Source organism: Sitophilus oryzae, unplaced genomic scaffold (assembly GCF_002938485.1).
Source record: "Sitophilus oryzae breed Bouriz unplaced genomic scaffold, Soryzae_2.0 scaffold_908_pilon_pilon, whole genome shotgun sequence".
Classification (NCBI taxonomy): domain Eukaryota; kingdom Metazoa; phylum Arthropoda; class Insecta; order Coleoptera; family Curculionidae; genus Sitophilus; species Sitophilus oryzae.
Window position 1 is genome coordinate 293,877 of NW_022147537.1, and position 13,858 is coordinate 307,734.

At 32.7% G+C, this 13,858-nt stretch overlaps 1 protein-coding gene across 2 annotated transcripts; it reads left to right on the forward strand.

The window, feature by feature from the left end:
- Positions 1–3,371: 3,371 nt before the first annotated feature.
- On the forward strand, positions 3,372–11,192 carry LOC115890714 (alpha-tocopherol transfer protein-like). Of its 2 annotated transcripts, none has more exons than XM_030911019.1 (6): positions 3,372–3,638; positions 5,276–5,476; positions 5,547–5,638; positions 6,658–6,808; positions 9,444–9,748; positions 10,755–11,192. In XM_030911019.1, the coding sequence occupies exons 2-6, from the start codon at positions 5,308–5,310 to the stop codon at positions 10,950–10,952; spliced, it is 915 nt and encodes a 304-aa protein (XP_030766879.1). In that variant the 5' UTR covers positions 3,372–3,638; positions 5,276–5,307; the 3' UTR covers positions 10,953–11,192. The 2 variants fall into 2 exon arrangements, with proteins under 2 accessions (XP_030766879.1, XP_030766878.1); XM_030911018.1 differs by having other exon boundaries at positions 3,373–3,638; positions 5,288–5,476.
- Positions 11,193–13,858: the final 2,666 nt, after the last annotated feature.

The following is a 13,858-nucleotide window of genomic DNA, read 5'->3' on the forward strand; positions in this document are numbered from 1 at the left end:
AATATACTTTTTACTCTTTCTAGTAGTAAATAATACAACAAAATTACTCAAAAATATTTATTTGGAATTTAGAACAATGTAAATATGCAAATCAACACAATTAAAGAGCTATACACACGTAAACTACTGTATCAATATCAAAATATTTAAATAACATCAGAGATGCTGTGTTAAAGTGAATTAGTAAAGTAACAGTGCACTGACTTACAGAAACATGAAGATAAATAAATGTTTTCACAGCTTCACGGGCGTAAAACTAACTAACTGGAAGCAGGAAAAGACAACAGGAACCCACGCAAAACCTGGAACCAAAAAATATGTAAAAAAACATAAATATAGGTACATAAGACTTTTGTGAATTAAATCAAACAGGTCTTGAATGAAAATAAAATGAATAAAAATATGATACATATATACTAATAATACCTCATTTGTATTTTAAAAATAATCTACAAAAAAATAATCTACATACATAGCATTATTGCTATGAAAACACATAATAGGTACCTATGTGATATGTAATTACGCATTTCTGTTCATCATGTAGGTAATTAATGTAGGCTAATAATATTTCAATAATCATAATTTACCTTGTGTAACTTGCTTTCAATTGCTCAAAATCTCCGATCAGTCTTTAAAGTAGAGATACGGAAAAATCCTTGGCAAAGAATATCCCAAGATTCTTGGATCTAAAGCTAAAAAAAATATGAAAACAGTTAATATATTACCTATTTTTACATATAATATGGCCCATACCTACTACACGCAGAAACGTCGATTTCATCATTTTCTTCATGTAATTAATATCATATATACTTTATTAAAGTGTTAACAAGGAACTTTATATCAAAAAACATCTTTGTACTTATAAATTTCAGCCGAAATATCATAAACAAACTTCCAATCAAATCTAAAAGGCAAAAATTAAAATGGCGCCCGACCTTGCCAGAGGCCTCGGGAGTTGACACATGACTGACACACAGACAAAAGAAGAGGACGTGCATAAAAATGTTCCGTAAAAGAAATTGACAGAAATCATATAGAAATATTCAGATTTTTGTCTAGGACAGTCTAGATGGCCATGCTTTCTGCCTGGGTAGGACCGCGCCAGAACTGTTTCCAATTTTCCAGTTTACTGTCACCCCCCTGATTCAAACCACGTAAAATCGAATTCGAAACGACTTTTTTCTAACCCTAATTTCTACATGGCGGGAAATTAAAAGCAGGGTTAAGGACCTGACATAATAACTCTAGTCATATGATCTCAAAATGAGTTTTTATTGGTTGTAATCTAAATTTGTTGTGAACATTTTGACGGTCACCGCGTTTTGATAAAGAAAGTACGACAAAAATTCAAAAATACCTAAAAAATTCTAGAGTTTTATTCACCCTGTATGAGTTTTATTCACCCTCACCCTTGTTTATAATATGTTTGTTCCAACCGGACGAGAGCACCGTCCTAGAACGGTAATTTCCTATCAGTCAATTCATTTGTTAATCTTGACATCTCTTGACATTTTCTGTTAATCTTGAATCTGTGGCGTGGAACGTCCGCACTCTACTGGCCAAGACAGAGGCCAAGATAAATTCAAATCGACTAGAGAGAACAGCGTTGCTGGTCTCACAGGAACTCCACCGATTAAATATAGATGTTGCCGCTCATAGCGAAACCCGCTTCGCGGATGAAGGTAGTCTCACTGAGGAGCATTACACCTTCTTTTGGAAAGGCCATCCCGCAACACACAGGAGAATTCATGGCGTATATAGGCATTGCGATCAAAAACGAAATCGCCACCAAATTAACAGAAGTACCTATTGGTGTCTCCGAATAACGTCTTATGACCCTAAGGTACCCCATATCAGACATATTGAGGATAAGGATGAATTTTACCAAGCTCTACAAAATGCCCTCCAATGAATTCCCAAGCACGAACGAATCATCTTGCTAGGTGATTTTAATGTCCGTGTTGGCAAACAACAGGAAATATGGGACCTGACGTATTGGGAAAACATGGAATGCGAAACGTAAATAGCAATGGTGAACGCTTATTAACAACATGCGCAGAGTATAATCTTTGCATCACCAATACGTGGTTCATGTTGAAGGACAAGTTTACAGGTACCTGGAAACATCCCAGATCAGGCCACTGGCATCGATTGGACCACGTAGTCGTTCGAAGGACGCATCTAAAAGATGTTAGACTCACAAAAGCCAGAATAGATGCCGAATGCGGCACTGACCACCGACTTGTAATTTTAAAAATGAAAATCCAGTTAAAACCCAAAACCCAAAAAACCCCAGGTGGACAACTGAAAAGGTACAAGGACATTTTCCACGAAAACTTAAAGAGGATTAACATGCACAATGAGTGGGAAGAAGCAGCTCACAATAGAACTGAATGGAGAAGAATTGTAAACTCAGTTAACAGAGACAACCAAAAAGTAAAGAGGCAACAAAGCAATGAGATTTTTGTATGTCCGGAGTGCGGTAAGCAGAGATAACATCACGTATCGAGCTTTTCAGTCATAGAATAGCTCATAAAAGAAAACTCCTTGCTTTACAATCTTCTGATGTGTGTCGAATACTATCGTCAGCGAGTAATGGCTGTATATGCATGTAATCTTGACAAACGATCAAACTTTTCACAAACCCAGGATCGGTTCTCGGTCTGGATGGAACGAACCTAATATATTCAAGGATAATACTGAAGTAAATAAAAGCATGAAGGTATGTTTACATATTTTTGTTTTATTTATTGTGTAGGCATTCGATATCCGTAGATACTCAAAATTGATATTTGAACCAATGCTATGTAGGTATTTAATTAAAAAATGTTTTTTTTTGTTTATATTAAGCCCTAAAGCCAGATGATACAAAAGAATAAATGTACACGTGTATGAAATTTGAGTACCTGTGAAAAATATTGTTTACTGCATATAGCGTTCTAATAAAAAGTAGATTTTATTACCGAAAAAATATATTGGTTGCTTATTTCCGCTGTTTCAATCGTATTACCTCATATGTATACAAACTTATAATGTTGACTTTGTTAGGAACAATAATACTTAAAAATCTTTATTCACATACATTTTCTTGTTTTTTATTTAATTGATTACTTGTCTAGAGTACAATAACTCTTATCTCTATAATATTTATCCAAAATACCTTATTATAATTTTAAAATATATGAGACCCATTTTTTTAATTGAAATAATGCCTAAAAATAGCTAAAGTACACATATAAACATAAATTGGATATCCTCCAAGCGAACAAAAAGAAACACGTGGCATGAAACTTTCAAAAAGTAAACAAGCGGAAGTTAAATTGCAGCAAAACTCTCCAGACTCATCTTTTTGTGGAATTTGATCCATGTCCAACGTGAAAAACAACTTCCCAACTTTCCTAAGCGTTTTTCCCAAAGGAAATCGACTGACCTACATCCCTTTTCATGAACGGGAAGTTGGCACTTGCGCCTTGCCCTCATTCAAGGGCTGGAAAATCCTTCTTCGATCTCGCCAAAGGGAAATTCGATATTATAACCTTCAACCTGCTCGCTATAGTGTATTTATTTATTTGGCGGATCAAGGTTAGAAAATGGTTTAAAACTGGGGATAGCCGACCTGGAATTTTCGTTAGGTAAGTTTTCCGTTGGGTAGTTTATTTTACCATGCTTGGCGACTTTTTTTAATTAAAAATTGGATTTTAAAAGTTTAGATTTAAACCTTAAAACATTTAAAAGACAATTAAAAATATTTCTTGTATCAAGATGTGATTATAATGTAAACGACTTCTTTAGTAAGTCGCTGTAAAAAATACATATCTATAGTGGAGGTAGTATTTTATTTCTTTTTTATTACTTATTTTATTGTGTTTTGTAATTCATTAGTGTTATTGCCTTTGTTGCATGCTGACGTTGCTCTATATATTGTTATGCAATATTATTGAACTAAATAAATCTATCTATTATCTACAGTATGGCCCCGGACTGTCTTTACAAGATGATTTTGTTTTATTATTAACATTTTGAGAAGAATTCACCCAAGTAGCATTTTCACGACTTGCGACCACATGTTTACTAAACACAACGTTGGATTAGTTACAAAAAATAGTTAGCTCCGTACCTTGGGTATTAAAATAAATGTAAACGTTGTTGTAACGTTGTGCCGACGTTGAACTAGTACTACAACAAAGTAAAAGCTTCTGCGACGTCGAATAAACGTTGTCTTGTAACATTTTTTGCTTAAGTGATCTTTAGGTGATTCGGACAACGTAGTTACAATGTTGCAAAACGTCGTCTGTTTTACTAATTCCAACGTTGTTCAGATTTCCTTATTCTTACGTTGGTAGGACGTCGAGCCATTACCTTTTTGCAACTGTATTGAACCATAACCTTAAATCTTAAATTTTCACTTCATTGTTCTGTTCAGTCAGACAGTTCAGTGCTGTTTTTGTTTTTATAAAAAAAACTTAATTAAAATGGGGCGTAAGAAAGGCACATATAAAACTAAATTTAAATATACATCGACATATTACCGATACTTTATCCACTCCCTCGTTTATTTAGAATATAGAGGGTGGCACAAGCTAGACTCTAGGATGACTAAATTAGGCAATCTTGCGACTAGTATACTACTTGTTAAGGCTGAACTGCGACTTTATTAGTCCAGTATGCGACTACTCGAACTATTCCATCTTAATCTCCAAAACAACAAAGTGAAAGCCGCCATGTTGTTGAGTAAGAAAATGTTTCGTTCCTAAAATAGCAATTCCTGCTTTTTGAATACATTAACTTGAAATATTTAACCCTAAACAACACGCAGAAACAATTTTTTTCGACTGCGAATAATTTATTCTCACTTTACTAAAAAAAATTTCAAGAAATTTTTTAAAACTTCTTTAGTTTTAAGGCCCATTAGTATTTTTCAAAGTAGAAACGATACATTTATCAATAAAGTTGTTTGCGTTTAACTTTTTTTCCTTGGGTAACGAGTTACAGAGTTGGTTAAAGTGTTTCAATAATTATGATCTTCTATGATACAGGAGGTTCAATTTAAAAAATGAGACTTTTATGTGCCACGACTTTACCACCGTCCCTGTATACTTAAATTTATTACTCGCTAATAGATATTTAAAAATTCTATAACTTTTGTATTTAACTTTTGCGGTACCTCTTATATTTTACCTAATAATCAACCTTTTCCATACATAACAGCGACCCTGTATATTAAGTATTACTGATGTTCCATTTGATCCACTAAAAATTGATTATTTAGTATATTTTGTAGACTGGCATTTACTCTGAGGCATGCCAATGGACAATCCTCTGGATAGTTTCAATGCTGAAGCATTGAGCAATAATTTGATGGGACCAGCTGTATTGGAAACAGAATGGCGACTTCGAGCGGAAAAAGAGCTGAATGAGACTCAAGAAAATTATTTAATTGAAATGCAGACATTAAAAACACTAGTGATAAGTATGTCTGTTTTTTACTACTTCCAAATAACAATAGAATAAGTTTTTTTAAATTATACTTTTGGCTTCAGATGATACAAATCTTCAAGTGCCTAATGTTGACGAATTCCTACTGAGATTTTTAAGGGCTAGGAAATTTAATAGCAAGAAAGCTTTTCAAATGGTGGGTATATACAGGGTGGTCCGAACTGTATTCCGGAAACTTTGACAGCATATTTTGCAGATAGAAATAAGTAAAAAAAATCGTATAAATGTATGTCCTAAAACGCTTAGTTTCGGAGATACAGGGTCTAGAAGTTTCATTTTTATTTCGGTTTTTTCCAAATAATTTCTGAAGTAATGTCAATATTTAGATAAAAAATTAGTATCTAAGAGTTTTTTGGCATGAGAAATTTGATTTTGATGTCAATATGACTTCTACTTGTAGAAGGCGCCACCTACATATTTAAGTGTTATAACGATTTTTAATCAAAAAGGTCTCTTGGTAAAAAACGCTATGAGCAACCGTTCTCAAGATGTTTAAAACGAAAATAGTCAATACATGTCATTATTGACAAAAATAAACATGTTGAGTAGATATCAAGAAACTTCCAGATACGAATTTTCATTCAAATATTGACGTTACCTCAGAAATTATTTGGGAAAAAATCGAAATAAAAATGAAACTTCTACACCCTGTATCTACGAAACTAAGCATTTTACGACATACATTTATACGAACTTTTGACTTATATTTATCTCCAGAATATGCTGCCGAAATTTCCGGAATACAGTTTGGACCACGCTGTATAACTAGTTTTTTTTTCAAACGTCACAAAAATACTAATTTTTCCGCCGTGATTGACAATATAAAACGTCATTTTAGCGCCTATGCATAAAAGTAAAGATAAAAGTGAAGCACTTTATGCTGCAAAAGTACGAAAAGATATTATAAAACTGACATAAAGTGTCAAATTTAACGAGTGTAACCATAGTTTTTCGATATATGATTACTTACAAGGTATTACTCTGAAATCTTTTTGAAACTTTTAAAATTGTTTAAAAAATATGTGTGACGTTTGAAAAAAAAAAGCTTGATTCGGAGTAAAATGACTTTTAGTGCCATGCCTGTAATGCCAAACGTACAGCTTCACCACAAAAAGTATTATTTTCAATCCTAATAAAACAATGTACTATTTTTAGCTTCAAAGATATTTGCTTATGAAACTAAAATGTCCTGAGTTATTTGCCTGCCCATTACCTTCTGAGTGCGAAAGGACTTTCGAACTTCAGGCTCAATATATGCTTCCCAGCAGGGATCAGTGGGGTCGCAGAGTGTATATAATGCGTGTAGGTATGTATTACAGTCAATATACATGCTTGTATTTTGCTGCTTCAATAGAATGAAAATATTAAACCTATCTTTTTACTCGAGCTACGTTAGATCTATCAATTTAATAATGTGCATGGTGTAATCCTGTTTAATTTTAATTGATTGAAATTAAAAAAAGGTTTTTAATTAATTAAGAAATGTTTACCAAATTTAAACACTAATTTTACCATAATACACCAAAACACCATACATGTAGCAAAATAAAACACTAAATCACCACAATACACCAAAACACTTTTACTTTTACACTGGACGCGTTTCGCTAACCATGTTAGCATCATCAGCAGATGATTATAAACTTCAGTTTATAATCATCTGCTGATGATATATATATATATATATAAACTTCAGTTTATAATCATCTGCTGATGATGCTAACATGGTTAGCGAAACGCGCGTCCAGTGTAAAAGTAAAAGTGTTTTGGTGTATTGTGGTGATTTAGTGTTTTTATTTTGCTGTTTAATACCAAAGGTTCCAACCCTCAACTGTAACCATACATGTATATCTCTGACTACACCTAACTGCTATTAACCAACAATTTGTTTTGTGTAGTCTGTGGTCTGTTTTTGTTTAAATGTTTTGTTTATTATTGATGTTGGGGATTTATTTTTAAATTAATGTTATTTCAAGTTTATTATAGTAATTTTCTTAGCCGCGTATGGCAGAGATCATAACCCAGTGTTGCCACAAGCTTATTTTTCATCGGGGTAGATTATCACGAGATAACGGGGTTAAATTGTTTCACAAAGTGGTAGATCTGCCCCGAATGGGGTAGCTGTGGTAACACTGCCGTTATCACTTTTCCTCTCTCTAGCTCGCGCGTCACGACCGTCTCGTGTGTCACGGCCTTGAACTTTTACCCCCAACGCGCGTAAAGAAGTTTCACTTCAAAAAAACTTTGAAGAAAATTATAATAAATCGAAAATAATAAAATAAAACATTAAAAAACGAAGAAGCATTATAGTACGAGAGCTAGCAACGTCGGGAAAACAAGTATTTTAGACGTCTGGCTCTTTGATATATCTTTTATTATGCTCCTGGAACAGCATGCGGCCCGTCTGGCTGCCGATACCCGTTGCGTTTACTACTGCGCATCCAAAGAAGGTCCTCTATTTTTTACTTAGCGCTTTAAATTCTATTATTGAATAAAAACCGAGCAAGTCTCCATTAGCTCGGCGCGTAGAGCTTTCGCCTATGACGCGAAGGTCAGTGGTTCGATACCGGCTGGGGGTGTAACTTTTTTATTTGTTTTTCGTTTATATTCTGATAGTAAAGGATTAAATATTTGCTTTTTTATCACCAAAACGGATGGCGCTTATGGGTTTATGATCCGTAGTGGGTATAAGTAGAATTTGATACTTTCATTTGTTTTGAAGGATTATTGTGGTAATTAATTATTAGGCAGGTTTAGGATGGTCTGGCTGCCGCGCCGGTAGGTTGCGTTCATTACTGCGCATCACATGTGTACAGGGTGTCCCATTTTTGTGCGTTTTTTTGGGATTTCTCGTTTATAATTTTATTTTAAAGATTTAAACATAATATATAAAAATTAGCATTTTAATGCTTTATTAAGGTAATTTCTGCCTGTCTTTCTTCAAAATATTTTTTTCAGCTGTTGTTTATTATTTTAATAATACTTTTTTTAACAGATTGTTATCTAAAAGCTACATAAGTTTATTTTCAGTTCAGTCTGTTAAGATAACGATGGAAAACAAAATTATCTGGTTAAATTAAATTAAATAAAATAATAATAATACTTTCTAAACAAGATTGATTAATGTTAATGTGTAGAAAATGCACAAATCTAGGGGTAAAATATTTAGTTACATGAAAAACTAGCAAAGTAATGTGAAAAAAAAACCGCATCATTGTATCTCCACTCATAAACGAGAAATCCCAGATATCCCAAATCCCAAAAAACGCACGAAAATGAGACACCCTGTACCCATGTGATGCGCAGTAGTGAACGCACCACCGACGCGGCAGCCAGACCATCCTAAACCTATCTAATAATTAATTACCACAATAATCCTTCAAAACAAATGAAAGTATCAAATTCTACTTATATACACTACGGATTATAAACCCATAAACGATATCCGTTCTGGTGATAAAAAGCAAATATTTAATACTTTACTATCAGAATATAAACGAAAAAAAAAATAAAAAAGTTGCAACCCCAGCCGGAATCGAACCACTGATCTTCGCTTCATTGGCAAAAGCTCTACGCGCCGAGCTAATGGAGACTTGCTCGGTTTTTATTCAATACTAGAATTTAAACCGCTAAGTAAAAAATAGAGGATCTTCTTTGGATGCGCAGTAGTGAACGCAACGTGTATCAGCAGCCAGACGGCGTGCACGCTGTTCCAGAGAGCAGAGTAAAAGATATATCAAAGAGCCAGACGTCTTAAAATACTTTCTCGAAAACGTTGCTAGCTCTTGTACTATTATTTGAAATACACCCACCCTGTACCTACGAAACAAAGCATTATCGGAGCTATATTGATATAAAAAATAAATCTTATTTTTACGTGAGAAATCTCCCCACGAAAGATGAAACATGTTTTTTGAAACACCCTGTATATTAAATTTCAGATAACTTCGATTCCTCGAAAGTCTCGATCGACGACATCTTCAGGACCAATATCCTCGCTCTGGAACAAGTGGTGCGCGAGCCCGAAACTCAAATAGCCGGCCTGGTCGTCATCCTGGACATGGCGGGTCTCTCACTCCAGCACGCCAAGTTTTTCACCCCCTACTACGCCAAACGGATGGTGGAGCTCGTGCAAGAGACCTTTCCCTTACGTTTCAAGGGCTTTCACGTTGTTAACGAGCCCTTCTACTTCGACGCCATCATGACGGTGCTCAAGCCCTTTCTCAAAGACAAAATTAAGAAGAGGGTAAGAGAATACGGTGCTTCAGTACGTTTTGTTTTGTTTTAGCGGGAACGTGTAGTCGGTTGTAGTTCTCTTGAGGCAAATTATTTTATAAAATGTTACGTTTTTTGCTTTCAAGTGGGTAAAAATTTTATACCAGTACTTTTTAAACAATCAAAATTATCATTTCTTCCAAAGCATATATTTATCTGAATTTTTTCTTTCTAGGTAGAATAAACTGTGCATTGTTTGAGAGGGGGGGTTTCTCAAGATAATCACCGCGATCTTATAGATCTATTGTGTCCTTCTTTATTAAATTATTACTCAAAAATGCAACTTTTTTAAAATTTTGATGTGTACTTCTCTAGATTAGGTGATGTCCAGATTAGTCTTAGCAGTAAAAAGGACACTTATACTTTACTTATACTTTACTTATACTTTACTTATACTTTACTTATACTTTACTTATACTTTACTTATACTTTACTTATACTTTACTTATACTTTATTTATACTTTACTTATACTTTACTTATACTTTACTTATACTTTACTTATACTTTACTCATACTTTACTTGTACTTTACTTATACTTTATTTATACTTTACTTATACTTTACTTATACTTCACTTATACTTCACTTATACTTTACTTATACTTTACTACACTTTACTTATACTTTACTTATACTTTACTTATACTTTACTTATACTTTACTTATACTTTACTTATACTTTACTTATATTTTACTAATACTTTACTAATACGTTACTTGTACTTTACTTGTACTTTACTTATACTTTACTTGTACTTTACTTGTACTGTACTTGTACTTTACTTGTACTTTACTTTACTTGTAGTTTACTTGTACTTTACTTGTACTTTACTTGTACTTTACTTTTACTTTACTTGCACTTTACTTGTACTTTACTTGTATTTTACTTGTACTTTACTTGTGCTTAATGCTTTACTTATATTTATACTTTATATTTATTTATATCTGATGTATGTTATTAATTTCTTTTTGTAGATATACCTTCATGGGAATGACATCACTGCACTCCACGCGTTTGTGTCCAGTGATATACTTCCTATGGAATATGGTGGCACTGATGGTACTTTCGATAATAAATCCTGGTACATGAATTTGTTGGCGAACGAAGGATACTTCAAAGACTTACGGAATTACGGATATAATACTGAAAACAATGAAGAAGCGAAAAAATAATGTCAGTACTAATATTTTAGTCAAACAACAAATTGCAGGGAAATAAAGAAATAATAAATAAAAATAAATATAACATAAGCTTATTCAAATTAATTTATTGGGATCTGTTAACTGAAACTTTTAATTTTTTTTGTCCTGTAATATTGATCATAATGCCTATGGGCATAATAATTTTATTTACATATATTTGGTATTTTAGTGCTGAAATATCGGTTAATAAAAATTGATAAAAATATAGTTGAAACCTGCATAGGTAGTTTTTTTAATAAAACAAATAGGTACCCGTATAATTTATTTTTGTCAGACAAATAATATTATTAAGCTTATAAATAATATAAATACTAATATATAGAAAAATTATTGTTGTAAAATCTACATGAGATTGAATGGAACAAGACATAACGAAAAACTTAATAAAAATAAAACTTATAAATTATGTTCTGATTTGAAAGTTTAAAAAAAGTATTGTTGTTGGACATATAAATGTTTAATTGTTGTTATGTGTTTATAAATAATATTAAATATGTAAAAAAATATAATCTTTTATTCCATTCCAACTAAATTTATTTTTAGGAGCCAAATGTTACAAATGAGATGTTCTTCAGAGATAGTCTTTATATTAAGTGATAAAAAAAGTTTGCAAGTATTTTTTTAACACTGAAAGTGTAAGATACTTACTAAATTATAATCTAATTAAGAATAATGGTATAAATAATATTGTTGTGTATTTTTATAATTTCCTATATTTCTAAAATAAAAACTGCATATTACTTATAAGTGTCACGAACTATGGTCACAGATGTTACCAGAGTTTTTTAAGTAGACAAATTGTCAAGTTCTGAAAATAAAGAATATTCTTCAAAGGATATTTCAGAGAAAAAATACAATATGTCAACATTTAGTAGTAAAATATTAAGCTAGCTTACTCTCTTATTTTTATTTTTTTTTCTAGTTTATTGACAATTAGTATTATATATGATACTTCATAAATTTGTTTTGTTATTGAATGTTGTATTTTGGCAATAAATTAGTAAGTTATTTTAATAAGTTATTTTTTTTATTATAAAATGCCCTGCTGACTAGGTCTAATGGTGCGACTGATTGCGAGCAATCGATTTTTTTTCTATATCTTTGTTATTTATGCTTATCCCCTTCAAGTTTTCATGGAAAATATCCTTGTACCTTTTGAGTTGTCCACCCGGTTTCCTCTTACCGTCTATACTTCTCTCTACTCTCGTAACTTGCTTCTTCAAGGACCGATACGTTTGAGATATGGTGGTACCATTTGATTCTTACCAGTTATCTAAGGTGTCTCTGTTGCAACTTGTTTACGGCACTCAGGTTTCGCTTTTATATAACATAGTGGGGATTGTTATTGCTCGGTAATATACTGTAAGTTTGGATTTTGTGCTCCAGACGTGATTGTAGAAAACCCTGTCTTTTAATTTCCAGAATGCTCTTGAGGCGCTCCTAATAATTTGCTGAATTTCAGGGTTGATATTGGCTTTTTCCGAAATCAAACTGCCGAGGTAATTGAATTCCGCTACATACTTCCGATTTATTACTACATTATCTCCGATTTTTAACCGAGGAAGTGCACATGAGTTTAGTTTTATCGATGTTCAGCTTAAGGCTCAAAGCCTCGTAGGTCCAATATTAAATACAACTGTTGGAACATGTGCAAAATCGGAACCAGTGCCGGTGCTGGCTTTGCACACGTTTCAACCGTTGTATTTAATCGTATTTGGGTAATCGTAATTCTTTAATCGTATTGTGTGTGTAAAAGCGCTCTAAGACCATACAAAGTTCCCAGCTGGATCAGCTAGTGAGTTATTAAAAAATAAAATTGGCGCCGGGAGGCGCGTATAGCCGCCCATACTAAAATATGTTAATAAAAAGTTGGTAGGCAGTTCTTTTAGTTTCAAAGTAAAGGAATTTTTCTAATTTTTTTTATCTCAAAAACTGCGACTTTGACTGATTTCGATGTTATTACAAATTTTGTTGCAAATATTATTCCTAATCTTAAATTGCAAACCGCGTTTCGCTCGCTACTGTAATTTTGGAGTTACGATTTTTTTTTTAATTTTTAACCCCCTCTCATACCCTTTACCAAACCCCCACCCCCACCAAAAACTAAACTTTGGTTAAAATCGGTTTAGCGATTTTTGAGTTATCGTGTTACAGACAGACGGACAGACAGGCAGACACCATGAAAATATTTTGTATTTAGGATTCAAATAACTGATTTTGAGTGAAATTAAAAAAACTTTTTTTGCTGATCTTAATAGCCTACCATACCTGTTGGTATGGTCGGCTAAAAATTGAGAATGGGAGAAAATAAATTCAAGAATATGATGATCTAAACTACTCTTAATTTATCAGAAGCATTATTTGTATTTACCATTTTTTTCTGGCTATTTAATTCTAGAGACGTTAACCGGTATTTACTGTCGAAAAGATTAGCTTTTATCGGTGCCATTAAATCCAGTTTGGCCGTAAAACTGAACAGTAACCGTACATTTAAAGGCCAATTTAGTCACTTATAACGACCGGTGTAATTAGAGAAAGCGCAGAACTTTACAAAGACAACTGGTAGTAAACTAGAGCCGACATAAGTTATAGAAGGAAAATAACTGACAGTAGTGCTATATTTAGCACGTCTTATTGAGCATTAATTTTTTTAAATTCGTTAATTTAAATTTTGTGATTGTTAAGTTTTTTTAGGCAAATAACCTAGAAGGACCCGAGTCTTGAATTTTAAACTTTTAGCATTTACTTTGGAGAAATTCGACCAAGACTATTCGATCAAATACTATTAGATTAAAATGACATTAATGACATAAATTAATTGACTTAAATCTATTCTTATTAAAACTAATAATTAACCTTTTAAAAGTAGATCTAAT

Excerpts from the sequence above, each read along its gene's own strand:
- LOC115890714 (XM_030911019.1), top strand. The coding sequence starts at position 5,308 with ATGCCAATGGACAATCCTCTGGATAGTTTCAATGCTGAAGCATTGAGC. Across the intron at positions 5,477-5,546 it reads ATTAAAAACACTAGTGATAA|ATGATACAAATCTTCAAGTG; the intron begins GTATGTCTGTTT and ends TTTTGGCTTCAG. Across the intron at positions 5,639-6,657 it reads GCAAGAAAGCTTTTCAAATG|CTTCAAAGATATTTGCTTAT; the intron begins GTGGGTATATAC and ends TACTATTTTTAG.